Source organism: Strongylocentrotus purpuratus, unplaced genomic scaffold, assembly GCF_000002235.5.
Source record: "Strongylocentrotus purpuratus isolate Spur 01 unplaced genomic scaffold, Spur_5.0 spur5_scaffold_2, whole genome shotgun sequence".
Lineage (NCBI taxonomy): Eukaryota > Metazoa > Echinodermata > Echinoidea > Camarodonta > Strongylocentrotidae > Strongylocentrotus > Strongylocentrotus purpuratus.
In genome coordinates, this window is record NW_022145605.1 from 32,242,437 (window position 1) to 32,266,824 (window position 24,388).

Here is a 24,388-nt window from a genome sequence, read left to right on the forward strand (position 1 = left end):
CATTATTCTGTTTACTTTTCAAAGGCTTCAGTTGTTAGTCTACCTTGACCCGTGTTTACTATAATCTTGATCTTTAGAACCTGTATATATCCTGTGTTTTAGAGCTGCCAATCATCCACAGCTCTGAGCTAAGTAATAATTATATAGGTTTTATTTGAAACTAGATCATTTCGCTCACAAGTCATGGCAATGAGGCTATTGTCCCTTCAATATTATTTGATTTATTCTATAGATCAAGGAAAAAAAGAGAAGAGGGGGAGGCAAAGGGGTGCCAGAGAGAGAAGGAGGGGAGGGAGAGAGAGAGGAGGAGAGAGAGAGAGACAGACAGACAGACAAAGAGGGAGTGTGAAAGAGAAAGAGTGAGGGAGAGAGAGCCTGAGAAAGAGGGGGAGGGGGAAGGAAAGAGATACAGGAGAGGGGGGCCGGGGGGGGGGGCAACTTAACTCTCATAGCCCGGGTATCTCCTTCTCTATCTCTGTCCTTTTTCTGGGCTTTCCTACCCCCCCCCCCCCGTAAAAAGAAGATAATAATATATTCATAAATAAAAAATACAATAATTATATTTAAAAATCCCTCTCTCTCGCACTCTTTACCTTTCCTTGCCCTTCTCTCTCTGCTCTAGCTTTTCAATCCTGTCTTCATTTTTTCTTTGCTGTCTCGTCTTTCCCATTTCCTCACCCAATTTCCAACCCCCCCCCCTCTAACCCCCCCCCCCCCCCAGCTCTCGCTCTCTCCCTCCCTCTCTCTCTCTCTCTCTCTCTCTCTCTCTCTCTCTCTCTCATTTCCCCCTTCTCTCTCTCTCTCTCTCTCTCTCTCGCTCTCTCTCCCTCTCTCTTTCTCATCAGATGTTTCAAATAAAATATGGGACATTTGTATCGTTATAATGGTTCATGTCTTGAAGTGGTTAAAATAAGAATCCACACAGGCCACGTAATACTAATATTAGTATACACATCGTTTTCCCCCTTTCTTTTAGTATAAGAAACGGACTAGGATTAAAAGTTTTTTAGAAGAAGATGGCGCTCTCCTAAAGTAAAAACTCTGTGACATGTACCCCATTACAAAAATTGACTATGCACGTACATATCGTAAAAAATAAGCGAGAGAAAACAAAATTAAAAACCGGAGAGATAAAACAATGTTACTAGTTTAAGTTTAGGTTGCATGATGCTAATAAAGGCAACAACATTTCCTTTTCCCCCCCATAAAACTCTTTCACATCATAACCTCTTCTTATAGATAAGTAAAATTCATGAAACGCATGGATAGATCTTGGCTACCCCCCCCCCCCCCCCCCACCCCCACTCCGTGTTCCCAAAATCTCCGGTAAAGGGGCATTTTTCGCGCGACAAAGTCCGGCCCGAGGATTGTTTAAAAAAGGAGGTGTATTTGACTTTTCACTTGCAGATTTCTTTAAAAGGGGTGTTTTTCTCCTTCTCTCTCTTTGGATTGCTGAAAAATGTAAAAATGAGGTTATAAAATATTAAGAGGTGTGCTTTTTTTTTCCTCTCTCTCTCTCTCTCTCTCTCTCTCTCTCTCTCTATGTCTCTCTTTGGACTCCTGGGAAAGAGGGTTATAAAATATCTTGAATATCATAGGTAGGGTGGTACATTGAGCTGTGTTCCGGAGTAAAGGGGGGGGGGGGGGTCTCCAAGATAGATTGATAGATTGATTGATAGGGGGTGCTTTCAAAGGGAGGAAAGAAGCATAGACGCGTACCATGAATAACAAGGGGGCGGGGGTAGATATCCACGAATCAACATGAACTATTCACTATTTTTTTTATTCATTTTGATTTACCCTGGCCTGGTTGGGTTGAATTGAGTTGGGTTGGGTTGGGTTGTATTGGAAGTTCGTTTTACATTACCATAAAAAATTGGAATTCACTTCCTAATGATGAAGGAAAAGGAACACCTAAGACTTGAGAGTCTGAGGAGAGAAGCGAATGACATGTTATATGATTGAAATAGCCTGAATACAGATTTCTTTTGTCTTTTTTTTCTCTTCTGCTGGTTCATACATTTTAATCTTGTATATACTTATGTTTTTTGTACGTTATAGAACTTCAACATATTCATCATCATTTTCCTCTTCTTCCTCCTCCTTTTCCTCCTCCTCCTCCTCCTCTTTTTCTTCTTCTTCTTTTTCTTTGTTTATCTTCCTATTATTCTTCATATCATTTATCTATTGTTATTATTATTATTATCTGTCTGTAAATAATACGATTTCAACTTATTCATTTTGTACATGATTTTGAATGAATGTCGGGGACCCCACTGTAAATAAGTTCTCGAGCTTTCGTGTGTTGTCCTGTTCAAGCTGACTTAATTTGTTATATTGTTGTATGTATGCGAATTAATCAATCGATTTAAGAGTAGTTAAAGTTATGATCCTCTCTATATTTATGATTAGCATAGGGCCGCTATAAAGCCTCAAACAATAGAGGGCTTTTCATCTTTTGCTTTTCATCTAAAAGCGCTAGGCTAGATATCCATGCCTGTGTACAGTGCGGTGTACGTGTGCATATTGTGTGCACGCAGTAAATCTCCTTCTTCTGCTCTCTCAATCTCTCGCTATTAACCTCAGGTGCAACCGGTCATTTAATGTCTCTTTCTGGATGATGATAACTTAGGAAATAACAAGAAAAGATGGACAGAGCTGGAGACGGACCTCTTATGAGTATTCAGCAAGTTTTCCAGGTATTTAGAAAATTCATTAATAAATGTAACAATTGTTTTTGTTGTCGAAACACATCTCCTTTGCATTTGTGTAGACCCCTCGGAAAAGCTTTGTCGGAGAGCTGAAGGACGTCTTGCGGCTAAGGTCGGGGAGGTCTGTTGTACGAACAAGCCTATGTCAGTATGTGGCACGGGCCAACAACAATAACAAATTGTCTTTGACTGTCCTGGCGCTTGCCTGCACCTGGTCATTTAATGTGAGAATTAGGGATACAATTAGAAATATAGTGGATAATACTAATGTTAGAACATCTTATGCTTGTTCACTCTAGTTATTCATCGATCGAATCTGGCCTGGTTTCTCACTCAGCATTTGTTGACAATTTGTAGAGTCTAACTCTAAGTCTATAACTTAGTTACAAAATGTTAGACATGTTGTTACATTGTTACTGTTACTGTTAGATGCATGCTACATGTATATTGCTATCTCCATCTGTCAATGAAAAATTAATGGACGGGGAATGGGGATTGCGGCGGTAGATCTACTAGATCTTACTTGGATCTCTCATAATTTTTTCATGATCTATGGTGGTGTGACCAAAGTTTCCGTACTAGGCACTAAAAGCGCTTATTATAGTGGGAGAACAATACGCGATGCCTGTGTGGTACTGAGACAACAAAATCTTTGAGTACCGTCGACAACTCCAGAGGTCAAAATGTGACATAAAAATGTGAATAAGCTAGCTTTTTCACGCTTTTTATCATATCAAAATGTGTTTTTTTTTATATGAAAATCAGTTTATTAGAGGGATTCACTCCGAAAAATAATTATAAAATTCCAATTTCTTACGCAAAAAAAACTGAACCTGCGCGCCTGCTTCCACCGTATCTGTATTTATGAATGTAAATGAATCTATGCCGGGTTTCGTAAGAATACAAATTTAAAAGGGGAAAGTGGAGAGACAAAGAGAGAAAAGAGCGAGAACTTGTGTACACATATGGCTGACATATAAAAAGGAGATACATGATAAACTTTTTAAACAAACAAAATAACAAATGACATGGAGATATAGGACTACATTGTCCTTAGCACATAAAAATGAAATAAATTGTCTTTTATTTACAAAATTTAACAATGGTATTTTGTTCGGGCAAAATTTCAATGATAGAGGGAAATTATTATCTTTTTCAAAGTTTCAATATAATAAGTTTTACCTCTGATTGAAACTATGTCCCTTTTTGGAATGTTTACATATATAAAAAGCCCATCACAAGAGGGTAGTAAATATATTATGCGCGAACTTAAGTCACACTTTTTGACAGACGTCGATAGTGGTGAGCTGAAATTCTCGTCTTATCATTGGTTTGAAGTAAATATAGCCTTGGAATGTTATATAATTTGATTATATGATAAATTACTATTCTTATGACGTGTGAAACACGATGTTGATCTGGGTGTGCAAGAAAAGAAAAATATCTACGAACTTTGGTCACCCCTTCATACGACATCATTGTACATGTCTTTTTTAATCTAGAGATTTATGTTGAAAATGTTCATGAATTATTTTGTATTTTATTAAGATTAAGATGATTACCGGGTAATAATTTTGACTAGATCTTAAATATTTTCTGATATTCTGAAAGCTGAACTTCTGAAGAGCTATGAATTGTACTACTGTTGTACACTACTCATCAATACTATTCCCCCTTCATTGTTTATTTCTATTTTTAATAATTTTTTTCTCGACAATGTGCGCATTTCCTCCCTTCTGCGATTAACAAAATCCTGGATCTGCTAGTGCTGTAACTCATGTACAGTATGAAGTGCAAGTACAATGTACATGTACATATACATGTACATGTACATGTAGGGCAGAAGGCGTGTTAAAGGAAACCAAAACCTTAAAGTTACTTTTATTGTAAAGTTTAAAAGATTTGAATAAAATTGGGCAAGGAATAAGGAAGTAAGAGCTTTTTTAAATGACTACCGGTAGTCACTAGAGGGCGGTATTCAATTTGATGACATCACCTGTGAACAACTCTCCATGCCTTTTGTACATAAAATTTCACCATTTTTGTCTCGCCTGCGTAGCAAAAAGCAAGACATAGGCGCCGCTTTTCCGGTGGCGACGGCGACGGCGTCAACATCAAAAACTTAACCTAAGGTTAAGTTTTTGAGTTTTTGATATAATTTTTAAAGTATAAGTTCTTAGTAAATGAAACTTTGACTATAGGGTAATCAAGTATCCCCAATCATGTGAGTAGAATTTCAGATCACAAAGTCAAGGTCAAAGATCATTTCAGGTCAACAGACTTGGACTATGTTGTAGCATCATCATGGAAAACTTAACCTAAGGTTAAGTTTTTGAATTTTTGATATAATTTTGAAAGTATAAGTTCTTAGTCAATGCAACTTGGACTATAGGGTTATCAAGTCTCCCCAATCATGTGAGTAGAATTTCAGGTCACTAAGTTAAGGTCAAAGGTCATTTAAGGTCAACAAACTTAGACTTTGTTGTGGCATCAACATCAAGATTTTCAAAATGCTTCTTCTTCGTTGTTTTTTTTCAACCGATTTTGATTCTGATTGTTTCATATGATAGGGCTAGGAGGGGGATTTTAAAATTCCTACACAGAATCGTGAAATTCATTATCTATGCTAATTTATGCAAATTTATTCAAAATCACAAAAAAGACTTCTTCTCCTTCATTTCTCGACCGATTTTGATTTGGTTTGCATAATATCGTAGAGCTAACTTTGGTACACTTAACTTTTACACAGAATTTTGAAATTGTTCTCCATTTATTAATTATGGTAATTTATGCAAATTTATTCAAAAAGTAACAAAAATTGCTTCTTTTCCCTCATTTCTTGACCGATTTTGATTTGGTTTGCCTTATCTGGCAGAGCTCAATTTGGAACACTAAACTTCTACACAGAATTGTGAGATTCTGCTCCATTGATTATTTATGGTACTTTATGCAAATGAAATGAAATTATGTCCCTTCCAGGGCATCAAATTTTGGAATGTGCAAAATTTTGACCAGTTCAAAAGTGTACCACATAAAATTTACGATATTTGTTGTTGCGAGATGCGGATGAGCGCTACGTCATTGACGTTCTGGTTTATCATATTGAATTGCGTTATGCAGGCGAGACCGCCGAGAGCGTTTCCCTTGTTTTGTTTTCTTCGTATTTACATGTATTTGTGTTCTTGATCCGACTTCATAACATGTGAAGTAGAATATCTTTTTGCATTCTATATCTTGCTTTCGGGGGAGTACATTATCTCAATCACAAGAAAGAAGGAAAAACATGAAATTTTATGTACAAAAGGCATGGAGAGTTGTCCACAGATGATGTCATCAAATTGAATACCGCCCTCTAGTGACTAGTCATTTCAAAAAGCTCTTTCTTCCTTATTCCTTGCCTGATTTTGTTCAAATTTTCACTGATATTTTTCAAATATCTTAAACTTTACAATAAAAGTAACTTAGTATTAAGGTTTTGGTTTCCTTTAACTTCTTTGTTGAAACATGTACATGTACAGTGTATGTTCAGTCTACTTTAATATTTGAAGCCGTTTGTACAAAGCCTCATTAGTATGTCGTTGTCCTGGTGGTAAAACTTCAGTCGGAAATGAGCTCTTGGCCTCTCGTTGTACAGAGTGAACTTTCGCATTTAAATATTATACCAAAATTTATTGCATAAAGACATTTGGCAACAGTTTGAATTCCGGTACAATGCTTTGTTTGTACTGTGGAGTGATGTATTGTTAGGCAAATATTGTGCTGTTTACATTTTACAATCGGAACAAACTTGGTCAGGGATTCATGAAGGCTAAGAAGCACGCATTCTGAGATAAGAATCCAAGTCTCAAAAAGGTTGCGTTATCATTATGAAGGTGATATTTAACAGTACAGTTCATGTGTACACGTACAGTACATGTACTTGAAACTTGAAGTAAATATTTCCACTAAACTTTTGTGATGTGTGCATCTACAGTATGTGTATTGATTTTAAAGTGACTCGGTAACATTGTTGAAGGTTGATGAAAAAAACTGTAATTTGTGTATGAAATGTAATACTTCCTAGATGTATATTCCTACTACTGTACTTACATGTACATGGACTCTCTAACAGGCAAAAAATCCTGAGAAAATTCTTAAACCACAAAGATATTTATGGTTTGCTTTGAAGGCGTCACTGTGCAATACTCTAAAACAACAGTAAATTCTCCCAAACATTTTTGAATTTTCCTCGACTGTTTTTCCTTGAAAATAAGACATTAGACAGGCTTTAAAAAATCTTCCAACACTTAAATGTCTGGAATGCCATATAGAGCCAATTCGTTATTGACGATTTACATTCACCTTAAATGTAATTGAATTGTAATGATATACAGTACATGTAGTTGGGAGAATTAAGGAATTGATCAGATCAGTTTTCCCCAATTTTATCATTAATAATGGTCCGTTTTTACTCAAACTTTCATATTATCTTTTTTTATCTTATCTGAACAATGTTACCCAAGTCCCTTTAAAAGCTTCAAGAATTGATCAATCTTTGTAGCTCTCATCAGACGAGCTTGGTCTGGGTTTTGATTATGGCCAAGAATTGGTCTTTTCTTAAAAGATGAGAACTGGGGTATTCAAATAGGCAAATTTCCCTTTGTGACAGCATGATCCCGTAGATCTATTAATTAAAATTTGATCAACCTCACAAGTCAATTTACTTTAAATTCTACACACTATTCAGCTCTCATCTTATGTGGAGGGCAATATTTTTTTTAAAGGCATCGTTAAATGTTAAATCTGAGATGCATGGCCCTATGGTGTTAGCAGGTCTGTGATATGGTGTACAGTTAAATATTGAACCTCTAGAAAAATTGTGCTTCAAAATTATCATGCAGTGCCTCAAAAAAGTTTAAATCATTTTACTCATCTTCCAGAATAGATTGTAGTGTTATGAAAACCTTTAGGAAAATGAAAAATGAAATTTTGATTTCCAATCAGGCGATCGGCTTGTAAAATTCATGGGATTCCTGACTGCCCTAAAGGTTTGTACATGTAATTATGACAGCATCATAAGCTAAATCCAAGATTTTGTTTCAGAATCTGAGACAAAGATACACAATTCTTTAATAAATTAACATTTCTTTGCAGCTCTCATCTTATGGAGTTAAATCAGAGCAGGTAACATTCCCCCGGGTGACGGCATCGTCCCATCGCTGGATCTGCTGCCGTCACACCAGCAAAAAGAAGAAGAGGGACAACTGCGTGACGGCCATCAACCTGACGCGTCGGACGCCACGCGCCCTTACATGGCCGTGTTCGGCAGACTCGGCCATGATGAACCCTCGGAAACCCTGGCTTGCTCTCAAAGGTACGTGCTCAAATTGGAATTGATGCAAAGTTTTTGCTTGTCAAATGTGGGTAAAACATGAATGATCCCTTGCAAGCATTTATTGAGCTTATCATTATGGATGGATCTAGAGTAGATACATGTAAATGGATTTCATTAGAATCTTTGTGTCTGGCAGTTAAAAACTGAAATGAACATGAATTACAATAAAGATTTCCAAAGAACATTAAAATAATAATATGAGATACCAATAGGCCACTTCTGCAATGCATTGAAATCCAATCATATATTTTGTACACCATGCAATGCATGTAGTGTACTAAACCAAACAATTATACTTTTATTTTTAAACAACAATAAACAAACTGAAAATTCAACTTTATAAGTTTATATACTAAATTTGTTTTAAAAAAAGGGATGTAGGTAAATAAGCACTGTTGTTAAAGATAAACTTTAGTACTGGTAATGCGATTGCATTGTGAAAGAAAAGGTGTGGAAAGGATCAGAAACAGTTGATTATGTAGCATGTAAGTATTGGTGTGCACTGCAAGGTTCTAGAGTCATCAAAATCATAATAAATTTGACCGAGTCTTGGTAAAGTAACAAGCTCTGTACACAGAAAGCTATATATGGGACAACACACATGGTGTCAGGGCTGGTACTACCTTGATTTCCTTGTCTTTCTATGCTCATTACTCAGCCAGTATACATTTTCTTCCAAAATTGTTTGGCACATGTCATTTATTTGTAATCTTGAACATTCAGTGTAAGTTTTGTTGATTCTGTGAGAATTAATTTTCTCTTTTTTTTACCAGAACTCAAGTTAACTTTAATATTGTAACTACTTTTTCATCAGCTTGACTTTACATGGAAATCACCATTTCTAAATAATAGAATACCAACAAAAGACCCATTACCATTCATGTACAGTGCATGTAGGGTCTATATACAATGTATGTAGCCTTCTAAATTTTCACCTGTGCATTTTCTATTTTTAAAGTAAAATACCTGTTTAATTAAAAACCAACATACAGTATGTCTGCTGATACAGTACATGTATTTTGTTTTGAAATCCAAAATAGATGTTCACTGAAACTAATATTGCAACTTCATTCTAAATGCAAATGACATTTTGTGGTATTAATCAGTATGTCACCTTTGATTTGTAATAGCTTTGCTCATTACGCAACTCTCTGCGTACTGGTTGTCCAATGAATACCATACAGGAAAGCTCCCAATTAAAGCGCTGCTGCCGGATGATTCTACGATCATTAATTAGCTCTTGCCATAGTCAGTCAATATGACCGAGCAATATTCAGCAATGCTATTGATTGGTGATACATAATGTACATGTATGATTCATATTTCTCCTCTGCGCATGAACGCACATGATAAACAGTATTATACCTACCGGTAATCCAATATTAACAAACATCACATTATACAAATTGAACCTTCTATAGGATGGAGGTGTTTAATATGATGAGTCATGTACAGTATGAATGAATATTGATCACATTAAAACGTAACAGTATACTGTACTCCATGTATACCAGTAAATCAACAAATTGAACCTTCTACAAATGTATCTGTCTATACATGTAGGATTGAGGTATTATGATGAATGAATGCATAAATATTGAACACAGTACATGTAACAGTATTATTTTGTTTATAAAACATTTTAACAATGCATAGACACTGTAGGCAACAGTATGTACATGTATGTAAATGGCATCAATTGGAAGTTGGAACACATGATCATAGTTCTTGTTGTCAGTGAAAGTGTAATGTTACATTGGCTTAATATGGCAAGCTCTCAGCTCTGGTGACAATCGCTCCATGCTCGGCATATTTCATGTACAATAAACAAATTTCCAAATTCTAACTGAGGAACAAACAAACGCAATGCATTGGACTTGACCCTAACCAGTAATCCTATGCAATTCTCAATAGCAACCCTCACCTTAACCATACTTCTATGATGGAAGTTTTAAAGCCCTAAGCGAATTTTTGTGGAAAAAAAATAATTGGTCACTGACTCACTGTCACAAGTTGTTTATATTTTTGCATTTTCAGTGGAAGTTGTGAAATTGCCAACTTTTTGTTAGCCCACGTGCCCTACAACTGATGTGTATTTCATGTAAATAAATTGCTTTGCCAAAATAGGTCACATTTTCTCACAAACATGACAGCCTTCATCGTTATCACTCCCTGTGTAGTGTGTACCCTATGACAGGCCTTGGCCAAGGTTTACTACTGTGCACACAACTGTGACGATGACCCCTTTATAAATAGTGCACGATGCCACAGAACACTATATCCCTATAGTATCAACTATCGGCCGGACATAGTACAGTAGCCTGAAACGGGAGGATGATGTTTGTCACTCCGTCTGTCTTTGAGATGCATGCCCACTAGCCTGAACTGGTTGCTCGCACGAGATGATGTACATTGTACCAAGGAAATCAGAGTTTCAACATAATTTCAATATGATTTAAATACTGTGCTGTCAATATTAACCCATAAATAAGTCTAAAGACTGTGGTCCAACTTTCAGTTTTCACCCAACCCTTGCTCAAAAGTCAAATTTCCACAAGGAATACCTTGGATCTCAAACTATACTTTCTAAACCTGATTTTGAACAGAAGCCTGAACATGTAGCATCAAGGCCCTGTTTCATAAAAATTGATATCCATAACAAGTTGCAATGACTGTTATTTATGAGCTACTGAAATTGTGGCATCTGATTGGCTGAGCGCTTATTTGTCATAGAAATCTAGCATTTGTTACTGATAACAAATTTTATGAAACATGGCCCAAGTTTAAAATTTAGTACAATACAGGCCACAGGCCTTATACATGTAAATCTCCAGGTATGTTCACACTTCATCATCTCCAGGTGTGTTCTCACTAGCCTGCTTTTTATTGCTGTAGATGATAAACACAATTATTTTTTATATGTTTATATATCAGACTTGATATTAAAACAATAAATATGCAGCACAGTGCATGCATGCTTCGTTTATTTTTAGTAATCAGCTCTTGCGTTGCATGCCGTGATCCAATAATACAAAAAATATGCTTTCATAATGTAGCCTTGAACTTAGTAAATACATGTTATATGTTATTTTATGATATTGTACAATTTGTACAGTAGCTACATGTAGTAGTAATTTCCCAGGTGTGTCATTGGTGAATATACTACATAGGCATTATTTACAGTGCCATCAGCTAATTTTTCCAGGAAGAGAAATGGTGTTTTTTTTTTCCTTCTTCTATTCTTTAATTGTTGGGCTGGTGAAAACAATCCCTCTGACTGAGCTCACCCAAGCACACACCATAGGCAATACCACTTCTGTTCTGTTCTGGATAACTCATGAACCATATGATGCTCATGCAGCTTCATGCACAGAAGGCGCGTCCTCATTATCTCGAGATTGCCAAATAGCCCGCTATTTCTGATTTGGGAAATAATCCCGAAGTTACAAATCGCGCCTTCATCAGCTTGAGATTTGACCTCGAAACTTGAAACTAGACCTTGAGAAATTAGCTCGAGATATTTTGCTCAGCGTTAGCGCATAGTGGGGGTCTTCGGTCTGGTGAAGATGCACAGGACAAATAGCTGGATATTTTGCCAAATAGTGGGATATTTTGCAAACTATCCCAAGATATCTTGGGATGACAATCCCGACCACATATCCCGCTAATTGCTACTTCGGTCTGATGAAAACGCAAATTAGCTGGATACATGTACAGTAGTTTGCAATCGGGATAGTTCAATTAGCTGGATATTTGGCAATCTCGAGATAGTGAAGACAGGCCTAGTGTAACCAACGTACATGGTTTGGCATTGGATACAATTAAAATTCTTTTGTTTTTGACCATCTACATGTATAGACCAACAACTGTCTTGATCTGTGTAAGTTTAGTCTCCCTGTTGTTTCCCATTGTTCCTTTATAGGCAGGCATATTAGATTTGACCTTGTTCAGAATTATATCTTGAAATTGCTTTCTATCTACTGGTACTGTACGTGTAGATTGTACTGTACATTGTAGACTTTGTTTCATTTCCCTTTTCCAAATGTTGTCTTCATGCATACAGTAAAACAATCAGAAAATTTTGTTCAACTGTTTTTTTTTTCTCACCTTGATGGTTTTTATCTTTTGTTGGACATTTAGTTCATTTTGCAAACAGTTCTGAAGACCTCTACGATATCTATAAAAAAAATTCTTCATGCAAGCGTACACTGTAGGGGTACATCTCCTTTCCAGTTTGATACACTTCATTGGCCGCCAAGAGGGCCTTCATGGTGCATTAGATATTAATAAAACTAGTTTTGAGATAAGTTGCATTAGGATTATTTACACTTTTTTGGAAAAGCCTACTGTACATGTACACGTGACTACTTGTACACTACTGAAAAAAACCTATATAAAACCGTCAGTGTTCGCTCACCATTGATAGACTTGAGTTGTGTAAACTTTAAACCGACATCAAGGTGCTTGCACTACTTGTTGCCGCTCTGCATGCAATACCATGAAAGCGAGGAGAGTCGCATGAGCAACAACTGGAATAAGTCATTAGTGTTTTGAGATCAAACATGCTGCAAAAAACAGAAATTTCAGTCATAATATGTGTTTTAAGTTGGGTTTTTGCTTGCAGTGTGAATGCCCCTATTTTGAATGACCTTGGAGTGATCACAAAGGGCTTATTTTCTCAATTAGACTGTAAACTTTTCAATCCCATTTAGAAGCTGAAATCGGTCATGTAAATCAAGGTCATTTCTTCTTTTCTTTTGTATATTGTCAGACGTTTCAGATATCTTTATAATTTGTTAAATGTACTGAATCAAGCAGGCTCTCATGGGGAGCTTTGGTGGAACAATTAGCTGGTTCACTGTTTCTGTTAAAGGTAAAGACCAGTATTGGAAACGCCCCAATTTCAAATAATGAAATGGAAGCTCTTATTACCAATCATGTGAAAGAATATGTTTTGACAAATACATGATGATAAAAAATTTGCCGGGAAACCGCCTACTAATTGATATATTTGGTAAATTAGTTTAGCAACATGTACATGGTCTGTGAGAGATAAACGCATGTGTCGCGCACGTGTGCGTAGTCCCATATACTTCTTTCTGTGTACAGTGCTTGTAACTTTACGAAGACTGGGCCAAATTTCTTATCATTTTGATGATTCCAGAACCTTGCAGTACATTTATGCTAGATGCTCAACCTTTTCTGATCGATTCCACAACGTTTCTTTCACAATGCTTTCACAATCGCATGACCATTACTGGTTTTTACCTTTAATACAATACAGTATAAGATGAACAAACATAAACATACACGATTATGCCTACATCAAAGGGGTAGACCTGTAACACAAAAAAAGAGCAAGTCCACTCCGAATATAACTTACTTTCAATAGAAGCATAAAAATCAGACTAACCAATCAAAAAAAGTTTGAGCAAAATTGGATAACTAATAACAAAGTCATGAATTTTTAATGAACTGAAAAACCTTGAAAATCATTAGACAAATTGGCAACTCCCTCATGAGTCTGTGACATCATTGCCTCACTGTCCACAAATCGTTTTCTTTATATTTATAATATAAATTATCTATTTTTCACTACGGCATTTACTATTCAGAAGAAAAAAAGCACCAAAAAAAAAAAAGGAACGCAAAAAAAAAGCCTGTGATATACACATACATGTAGCTTCTAAATTGATACAAATCATTTGTTTAGTCATACATTGCATCAGTATACTCAGTACTCACATAGCACAATATCTGTGAATAAATAGGCTTGGCCAGCTATAATTAGCATGGCAGCCATTTTGGAAAAAAATTGCAAAATAGTATTGTAATACCCTGCCTCATCCTTTTTTTTAAAGTCCGGACGAGAAACGTATTACTTTTGTTATTTGGCCTTAAGTTTCTTTCTTGAATTAAAGTACCTTATTGTCAACAAAAAGTGCATATTCACCCCATGGCCCATGCGTTACAAGTAGCATGCAGTACATGTACATTGTAGCCATGGGTAGCAGCTTGCCAGTATCGTTCATTAGTCAAGCTAGATTGCATGGAGTAATGTGCTTCTTCAATTGGTCAGTAATGAGTATTGAGCCTCGTTCAGACATTACGCAGTAAACCTCCCCGAAAAACAGCCACAGCAAATTAAATGTTTACTACTACTACTACAGCTACATGTACTTCTACTACTACTACTACTACTACTACTACTACTACTACTAATGCTAATGCCATAGTACTACTGCTGCTGCTACTACTACTACTACTCTTACTACTACTACTACTACTACTACTACATGTGTACATGTACATGTACTGTTAATGCCACAGTACTACTACTGCTACTACTACTGTACTACTACTACTACTACTACTACTTCTAATGTTAATGCTAATGCCACAGTACTACTGCTGCTGCTACTACTACTACTACTTCTACTACTACTACTACTACTACTACTACTACTACTTCTACTACTACTACTACTACTACTACTACTACTACTACTACTACATGTACATGTACTACTAATGTTAATGCTAATGCCACAGTACTACTGCTGCTGCTACTACTACTACTACTACTACTACTACTACTACTACTACATGTACATGTACATGTACTACTAATGTTAATGCTAATGCCACAGTACTACTGCTGCTGCTACTACTACTACTACTACTACTACTACTACTACTACTACTACTACTACTACTACATGTACATGTACTACTAATGCTAATGCTAATGCCACAGTACTACTGCTGCTGCTGCTACTACTGCTACTACTACTACTACTACACATACTACTACTACTACTACTACTACTCCTCCTACATGTAACAACTTCAACTTCTACTACTGCCGATAATGCCACAGTACTACTACTACTACTACTACTACTACTACTACTACTACCGCTAATTATGCCACAGTTTTACTAATTCTACTATAATATAATATAATGATGATGATGATGATGAATAAAAAAAATCATCAAATTTACAATAGGTATGAATATTTTAGTTGTTAATTGTACGTTGTACATTGTATGCCTACTCAGTGGTCTGTGAATATGTACATGTACAACTACATGTACATGTACAGTAGGTCTACCATTTTGTGGTGCATACTATGGTCTAACGTAATTAATGTAATTTCATTTTGCTGTTCCAGTTTAAAAGTTATAAGGGCTGTTTACTGCACGTATGAACAGAACTTTGTGCAAGGGTACCTGGTATGAATCGAAGGCTGGCCAATTTATAGAGCAGACCTGAAAGAGAAAAAATAGATTACGCTTGTCACAGATCAGATGACACAGGCGTAACTGCATGCAACGCCATTTTAAAAACAGGGAAGTTCTCTTTTCAATTTGTTTTTGGTATAATGGCCTGGGGACCTGCTGTACAATTAATATTTTGACTCGTGTGGTGCATTTTTGAAAATATGAGAATGATTAAATATCGGCACAATTTTTAACGGAAATAAGTTTTAGCTTCATGGCTTCTAAGAAAGCAATTAATCCTGAATGCTTGGCTTGTAAATCTACATGTACACTGTATCTATATATGCTATTAATCATTGGAAACATACTTTTAATTTTTATTTTCAAACCAATACATGTAGATTTCTGAATATGCATTGAGAAAATTCAACTAGTATTTAACAATCTGCTCACACTATACTGGGCAGTGTCTACGGGTTCATGTACTTAAACATAAATTACAAAAAGGTTTATCTCCTTTTTTGAATTTTTGGTGGCTCTAAGAGTATAACTACATGTAATTATGGGTATCCCTTACTAATTATATTTGATAAATTAGATTTGATGAATAAGAAAACCTTGGTTTTATGTCTCTAAATGGTGAGCTCTATTTTGTGTAAATGTTCTGTACAGTGTCACGTTACAATCACTGCACAAACAAGTCAAGTTATCACAAAGTTTCTCATCTTGGCATTCGAGGGAAGGGGAGGGGTTTGTTGGCCTTTTGAGGGGTTCGGCTGATGTGTGGAGGAGATGACAGACTAATTTAAATCTCCTCACTATCTGTCATATCCTGTTCTATATTTATCCCCCTCTCTTATGCTTTCCTTCTGCAAGGCAAGGGTACAGGATATTCTCAATCTGATCTCAATAGGGTGTAGGGTGTGATCATATTTATATATAAACATGACGACTTGACTTATTAGGAGAGCTGTTATTGTAGTACAAAACAAAACAAGAAACTGAGAGAACACAACAAAACGAAAGATCCCCTCGTTTTTATGAAAGATTAAAAGAATTCCTTCTGTGAAACTATAGGTTTAAAAATGTGCCTTTATTTAATTCAAGTTACATACATTTCGTCCCTATTTTCACAAAGTGATGGTAGTGAACGATAATCCCATACAATTTGCGTGCGGATTTTCCTCACTACCGTCACTTCGTGAAAACAGGAACGATTTGTAATTGTGTACTGTACGTACAGTGCATACAAGCCGATCGCCTGTCTGATTATAAATCAAGATATTTATGATTGGAATTCGAAATTCGTTTTGTATTTTATACATATACATACAATCAAATAATACAGTATCATGTAACTTTGAAGCGCAATTTTAGGGTTTCAATATTACACTTCACCATATCACAGACACTGATAACACGTACAATGTAGGCCACGCATCTCAGATTTGTAAAACTGGAAACATTGTTTGTTAAACGATGCCTTTAAAGGAGCCTTGAGCAATGCCATTGATGTGATCTTGTTAAGATAGTGAAATATAATCTCTTACACACGATCTTATCTTACAAAAGTGCAAGACAGTGCTCGACTGCCTGAGGCTCGGTAGCGGCAGCAGCAGCAGTGTGCACCGTACAAACAGATTTATACTCCATCATTCGGTCCCATAGTACATGTTCTGGCATCTGGTCGATGGAGGCCCACATTGAATTATGCACTTGTACTGCTGTAGAACCGTATGCAAAACTAGATTTTTTTCATTTTTCATGGAGTATATATATATTACAAAGATGTCTAAGAGATGAACATGTAAAAGAGCTATTAATTTTAACTAGTCTACCCCAGAAGAAGAACAAATAATTTGCATTATCTTAGAAATAGTTTTACCGAAGAAATATAAATGACAGAATATGAAGGATTTCATTGGAGATGTACTGTACATTGTATTATGTATTTATTCAATAGCCTACTGCATTGACTTCCAACTAGGAAATACATACATAAACATGTACCGTACATTTATATTTTCATATTGTGTGATTTTCATTGACTTTCATGTCAAGTAACACCAATGATGGGAGTAACACTCTCAAAAGATGTACTTATACAAAAAAGTGTTTTAATATCTTATGAAGATGAGCACATGCATTGGCCATCAAGTTGAAATCTGTATACTCTTACTGTTTGTATACAGTAGAAGTTCATTATGGGGGAAAAGAGAAGCAAAAACTGAGAGAGAAAGTGTTGTAGACATTAAAGAACAATTTGTCTAGTTGTTTTGTTTAGTGGCATACCTTTTTATTTTAGGCATGTGAGATATAATTATGTGCATGTTCTTGCTTTCGGTACATTATTGAAGAAAAATAAAAATGGAGCAAATGGAACAAGACTGAGAAGGATAGATTGAAGATGGATACATGTTTTTTTGACAGCATTTCTCAATATTATAGGCTTGTGAGCTGAGACTATGCTCTTGCTCCTAGGTTATTGAAAAAATAAGAAGAAAAAAACAGCCCCAAAACAGAGGAATACAGTAGATGTACATTGACAGTGAATACATCTGTTTTGTTGGAGCATGGCTCATTATTATCGGCATACATAATGTACATGTATGTGAGATTTGTGTGTGCTGTGGTGAGGACCCTGGGGGAAATTGGATACGGTTGGTAAGGAGGAAAACATCCTGGGAACAAGACAAAGGAGATGTAGGGAACGAGTGAAATTGTGAAAATGCAGAGAAATTGGAAAACAAGAGAGAAGGATAGAAGCTCCATGTACTGTTTATTGGATATGGTTGGTAAGGAGAAAAACATCCTGGGAACAAGACAAAGGAGATGTAGGGAACGAGTGAAATTGTAAAAATGCAGAGAAATTGGAAAACAAGAGAGAAGGCTAGAAGCTGCATGTACTGTATAAAATATGTAGATGTCGAACACAAGAATCATCAGGCAAGTCCTGGCTCCTGAATGCCTGTAACAAAAGCTATGGATGAATATACTTTTACCTGCACAATGATCTATTAAAGATATTCTCCTTTTTATAATTTCTGTTTTTACCATCAACAACAATGGTAAACAAAAATATTCAGGGCGACAAATAATATAAGAAGCATCAAACAAGTAAAAATACAAGGATTCAACCTTTGCTTGCACATTAACTCTGGACTTTTTGTTGTAAAAGAATTAGGCTCAGTGCTTGGTTTACTTCCAATTACATGTACTGTAGGGTTAGGTTTAGTAACTTAGGTTGAGGGTTAGATGCTGGATCAAGGGTTGAAGTTGATTGGTGTTAGGATTTCACTGTGGTATTAGCATTTAACTTGATCAAAAAGACATTTTGTAGACAAAATAATCAACCTACCTACTCTAAAAAAAACATGTAATGTAATTATAGGTGCCTTTAGAACATTAGAAATTTAGAATGATCTCTTACGTAATGTAAACATGATTTCTATAAGAGATACATGTACAAGAGGGTATTGAAATAATGAAATTGCAGTTGTGGTATTTGTGCATTTGTCGTTCATCGCATTCACATTGTAGGCTGTTGAAAGGCAAGGGAACTCTGAAGGCCGATGAGGAGAGAGGAGAGAAGATTGAAAACATTGTCTGCATACATAAACGTACATTATTGACATTTATGAAGAAGCCAGTGGAAAGGAGATGTGCAAGGTTGGGGAAAACCGCAATGTTATTAACTTACAAGATGTGGATATCTCTCATTCTGTAGAGAGCTATATTCAATGTAGAACAGGAGAGAAAGAATATGGTGGGGCAAGTGATAGAGTGAGAGAGGGAGAAGAAGAAGATGAGTTAGAGAGAGAGAGAGAGAGAGAGAAGAAGGAGGAGGAGGAGGAGGAGAGGGGGGGGGGGCCAAGAAGGTGAAAAAGAGGAAGAGAATGTGGATGGAAAAATTCATGAAAAAGAATTAACAACAGGAAAGGGAGAGGAAAGCAAAAGGGTGGACATACACTGTAGAATAGAGAGGGGGAGTGAGTAAATATGAAGAGAGGTAGAGACATGCAGAGTAAGGATGGAGAGTAGAAGAGATGTTAAAAAGAGACACAAAATGAGATGGAGATGGAGAAAGGCACATACAAATGTACAAGGAGCTCAAAAGCAGATAACAACAGAATTTAACAGATGAATATTGAATGAGAAAGAGGGAGAGAGAGAGAGATAGAGAGGGATAGAGAGTATTAAGTGGGAGGGGATTGGAATAGAGGAGGATATAGAGGGAGAGAGAGGAGGAGAAAGATGGGCAAAAGGTGTATGAGAGATGGAGAAAGGAGAAAGAGAGGAGAGAGAGAGAGATCGAAGGGGGGGGGGCACAAAGTGAGAAGACGAGATGTGAAGATCGTAAATTGGCCTTCGTTTTGCATTCATGCGATTACCAGTTATCTTCTGGAATGTTCACGACCATGAGTGCTGCAGCCTACTACTACTAGCATAGCACTGATTTTTTCTTCTACCCTGACCTACCATCCGGCGAGCTCACCATCATCACAGGCAGGCATTATACACAGGGAACGTAAACATAATAAGATAAATTGAAGTGGATGGCTGTTTACATGCCAAAGAGTCTCTCAGGGCAATTCTATGTAAGTGCCCCATTAGAGAGAGAGAGAGAGAGTATAAGTGGTTTGTGCCAAATCAAAAAATTCCATGCGTCTGTCTGTTGTGGAAAGGTCCCTCCATCGTCGAAAACAATTTTGAAACAGTCTTGGCAAATGGAATCGTTTGAGCCATCGGTTAAAGAGAGGATTGATTATAAGATGCTTATTCTATAGATCATCTGTTGTGAGAAAGAAAGGCATTAAAGTTATATGTACATGTACATGTACTTTGATGCAGTTAATGTCATTCTGGCACTCAAGTCTCAACATAAAAAAGTCTTAAAGCAAAATGACATGGCTGGTTTTGGATCAGTCTATGTGGTGTGCAACATGTTCTTCTAAAACTAGAATGAATCTGCTCGAGCCTCATTTCTACAGTGTAATAGATTTCCCAGGCATAATTTTTTTTTCACTTGTCAAATCATAATGAATTATTTCTGCAAAATCTTACATGTATACATGTACTAGAGAAGACCAGCACTTGTTTACTATCAAAAAAAGAAATGTCATGGCCACGTTTTGTTATGCATTTGTAATTCAATTCCAATTATAAAGCTGATGAATAAGAGTGCATTCTAAAAAGTATAGCCATTTTTCACTGTATCGTACATTTTTTTTATTTTCTTGATCCACCATAACTCTGAACGGAGCAGAAAGGTTTATCGTACTTTCCAAGGGGTATATTTTTCTCTTTTTTGTACATTTTGTAAATTTTTGTTTTTTTACATTGTAGAAAGTATTGCCATTTTTCAGTGTACTGTATGGTTCTCAATTTTCTTGTTCCACCATAACTCTGAAAGGTTTATGGTACTTTCCCAGGAGTATATTCCCCTCTTTTTCTTTTGTGAAAGTCAGAGCAAACTGATTAATTTCATTGTTGTTGCTAGCCAACAGCACTTTCTCTTTGGTCTACCTTCACAGACTCTTCATGATGTTGTTGGCAATCATTTTGGTGTATTTTGACCGAAGATACTTCAGTAGAATCATCAAGGTCCATGCACACACGAATGGGATTCAAATTATGAATGAATACATGAGATACAAATATAACACCTTTGACAACCATATCTGTATACAATTAACAACTTAATTATTCATACTCCTTGTAAATTTGATGATTTTTGTACTTTTTGTAACTCGAGAATGAAAGGTGGACTGGCTGAATTAGGGCCGTTGTTATTTACTTTCAGATGTAAGCTTGAAAACGTGTCACATTCTCAAGAAAATTTGTTTCAAATCAATTTTTCACATATTTAACAAATTACAAAACTTGGTATGGGTATGAATAATATAGTTGTTTTATACATACTGTATGGGGGAAAAGATGTATATTTTACTTATAATGTACAGTGTGACATTGCATGAATAAAAGAAATTGAGGAATGTTTGTATACACAGTCATAGGCAAATCGATATACAATTTAACTACTTTGAGATCATTGTAAACATGTCCATTTAAAGACTGAGCACTCTTGAAGACAAAAAGATGATTTGTATGGTTTAGTTGTAAAAAGTGTTTGTAAGATACATCTACACGTGAAGAATGAATAGAGTAATCCTGTGAGAATCCAAGTTTAAAGACATTCTCAGCAAGAACTTGGCTCTGACCTTGCTCTCTCTATTCACTCTCACTCTCATGCTTACAGTAGGTCTGTCATCATCAGCTCGAGATTGCCAAACATCCCGCTATTTTCAGACTCGAGATATTATCCGGATACTTGAAATCGCATCTTCACAAGACCGATACGCTCATCACAAACTAGCTTGAAAAATAATCTCGAGATTGGCGCATGCGCATTTCAGACACCAATTATACCAGCTTGCGGATTTGAGATTTTACCTGCGCTGTAAAAAACGTAAACAAGTACCAGCTGTGCATGCATGCAGCGCAGGTTTAATAGAGCATGAGCTTACAAGCTAGTTTATTTACAAACACGGAAGACTGGAAATCGTTGTGCATGATGGGATTGGGATATTTGACTTCGTACTTCGGTCTGATGAAGAAGGGCGCAAACTATCCCGCTATTTGGGAAATAACGGGATATTTTGCAAACAAGACCGAGATTTCTTGAGATATTATCCCGACCAAATATCCCGATAATTGCTACTTCGGCTGATGAAGACGCAAATTAGCTGGATAATTTGAGATCGGGATAGTTCAAATAGCAGGAAATTTGGCAATCTCGAGTTGATGACGACAGGCCTAGTAACTCCCCCCCCCCCCCCCCAGACTTTCTTTCTCTCTTTCTCTATATAATGTCTTAACGCTTTACACACTTCTGACTAAGTGCATGTAAAACTCATAGAGACATGATGGATGTACATTTCCAGAACAATGATATTGAAAACTATTTTTATAATCATTGTTTTTATTATTATTATTATTAATATTTTTATTATCATTATTTATTTTGATTACCGGTATTATTATTATTATACTAGAAAGAAGCTCTAAGCTCTTGAAAGAAATATTAAACAAGAAAAGTGTACACCATGAAAAGCTTGACATGAGAGCATTAGGAAATCTAAAAGAAGTTCTTATAAACAGAACATTTTTAAACATTTTTTCTTTTTGTGTGTATGTATACCAAACAGAAAGTGGGATTACTAAACCTAAAAAATAGGTGTGCTCAGCAACTATAATAATAGGCATTTCTATAGCGCTGTCTATCTAGAAATTCTATTCCGAGGTGCAGTAATTATTACCCGCTTTAGCCTAGCTGCCATATACAGCGCTCTAGCATTTCAAGGAATTAATTTCTGCCAGGTAGGCAGGTACCCAGGTACCCATTTACCTCACCTGGGTCGAGTGTGGCAAATGTAGAAATGCCTTTCCGAAGGACATTTGACGGGGATCGAACCACGACCTTTGAATTCAAGTCAAGTGCTTTAAAACCACTCGACTACGACACTTCCAATGCATACTCATTCATACAAAATTGTAAATCACAGTAAGCTTAACCCCCCTCCACAAGCCCAAGCCCAAGCCCAAGCCCCAAGAACTTCACTTGATGTATAAACAGTTTACGAGCTGTATATTTGTAAATTTTCTGAATCCTTTGAATAGTATGCATAGTCTAGGGTTTATGTATCAAGCAAATATTCACTAATGGCCCTCCTTTGCTGTTTGTCTATCCCTCAACAGCTGGTAAACATTTTCAAATCTTCAACATCGTAGCGGAGAAGCAGCTGTATCGCTGCACCATGAAAGACGAAGTGCAATATTGGAGCTGGCTCAACGACGACGTCATCGGCATCGTGGGGTCAAAGTTCATCTATCACTGGGACCTCTCTCCTCTAGGTAGGTCGGAACATTGCACTCTTCAAATAATTATTGGGCTAAAAGGAATTGTCAATGAGGAGAGCAGTTGTGTCTAAACTGCTCTTGGCAATATTTTCAAATTGTTGTTGTTTTTGTTGCCATTTTCTTTGATTTGTATCCAACAAAAAGTTAACCCCTCCCCCCCCCCCCCCCAAAAAAAAGGCACATAATTGCCCTAAAGTTGAAGGGATAACTATCCCAATGTTTGACTCTTTTGTATCCAACATATTTTACAGCATACCAGTACTTTATGTTATTTGTGTCCATACAGCTTGAACATGGGCTAAGTCATATCTGTGGTCCTTTATTGTAGTTTTAAAACTATTTTTTTTTTTTAAGGACTTTGTTGGGGAAAAAAATATATAGAATTCTTGTAACAAGTGACAAAAATTGTATTTCACAGATGACAACCAAACTGACAGTAAATGTTGAATGCTAGAAATATATGATGTGGATTATGAAAATCAAGAAAACATATAAATATTTTATTTTAAATTGTAGAAATGTCCAGTAGCTGATTAATAAGGAGAGGGAGTGAAAAACTTCAAGTTCCATTGTCCTCCCAATCACATGTTTTGCCAACAGAACACAGGATTTCAGTAAAATTGATCGATTCCAGCAAGTTTGGTCTTTTGTTCTTTAATTTATTAACAAGCGACCTTCTGTATGATAATAAACAAGTAAACATTTCTTGAATCTATTTCCTCAGTTCCTGTCAAAAAGGCAGTCCATCATAATTAGGATAGTTTTTGTTAAGATTTGAAGAAAGAAAGAAAAGCATTGTGTTCTTTTATATGTTTTCTACAGGATATCTAAGATATGACATTATGTTGTATGGCTTCTTTTTGTGTACTGAAAGAGATACCGGTATGCCATCAACAATTCTTAACAAATGCTATTACAATGAAACCTAATTTAACCTACAAAGTTTGACTGTTTACACTATTTTTTCACTTGACAGGAAGTAAACAATTGATGCGAAACCATTTAAATGTGAAACTAATTTCAACAGGAGCAAATTTACTTGTATAGTATATATATACGTCAAGCTTACAATACATCTTTTGCTATCTCTTTAGTACTCTCCAAGGGTATGCAAAATGTTTGATAAATAAAATACTTTCAGAAAATTCCTTGAGAAA

The 24,388-nt window shown here is 36.1% G+C and overlaps 1 protein-coding gene across 1 annotated transcript in view; it reads left to right on the forward strand.

Moving 5' to 3' along the window:
- Positions 1-2,519: 2,519 nt before the first annotated feature.
- The window catches only part of LOC576556 (clathrin heavy chain), a 32,205-nt gene continuing 10,336 nt past the window's right edge, over positions 2,520-24,388 (forward strand). Inside the window, exons 1-3 of the mRNA XM_030992221.1 lie at positions 2,520-2,699; positions 7,845-8,064; positions 23,070-23,225. Coding sequence (XP_030848081.1) covers positions 2,649-2,699; positions 7,845-8,064; positions 23,070-23,225 — 427 coding nt within the window. The 5' untranslated portion in view covers positions 2,520-2,648. The remainder of the gene's footprint in view (positions 2,700-7,844; positions 8,065-23,069; positions 23,226-24,388) is intronic.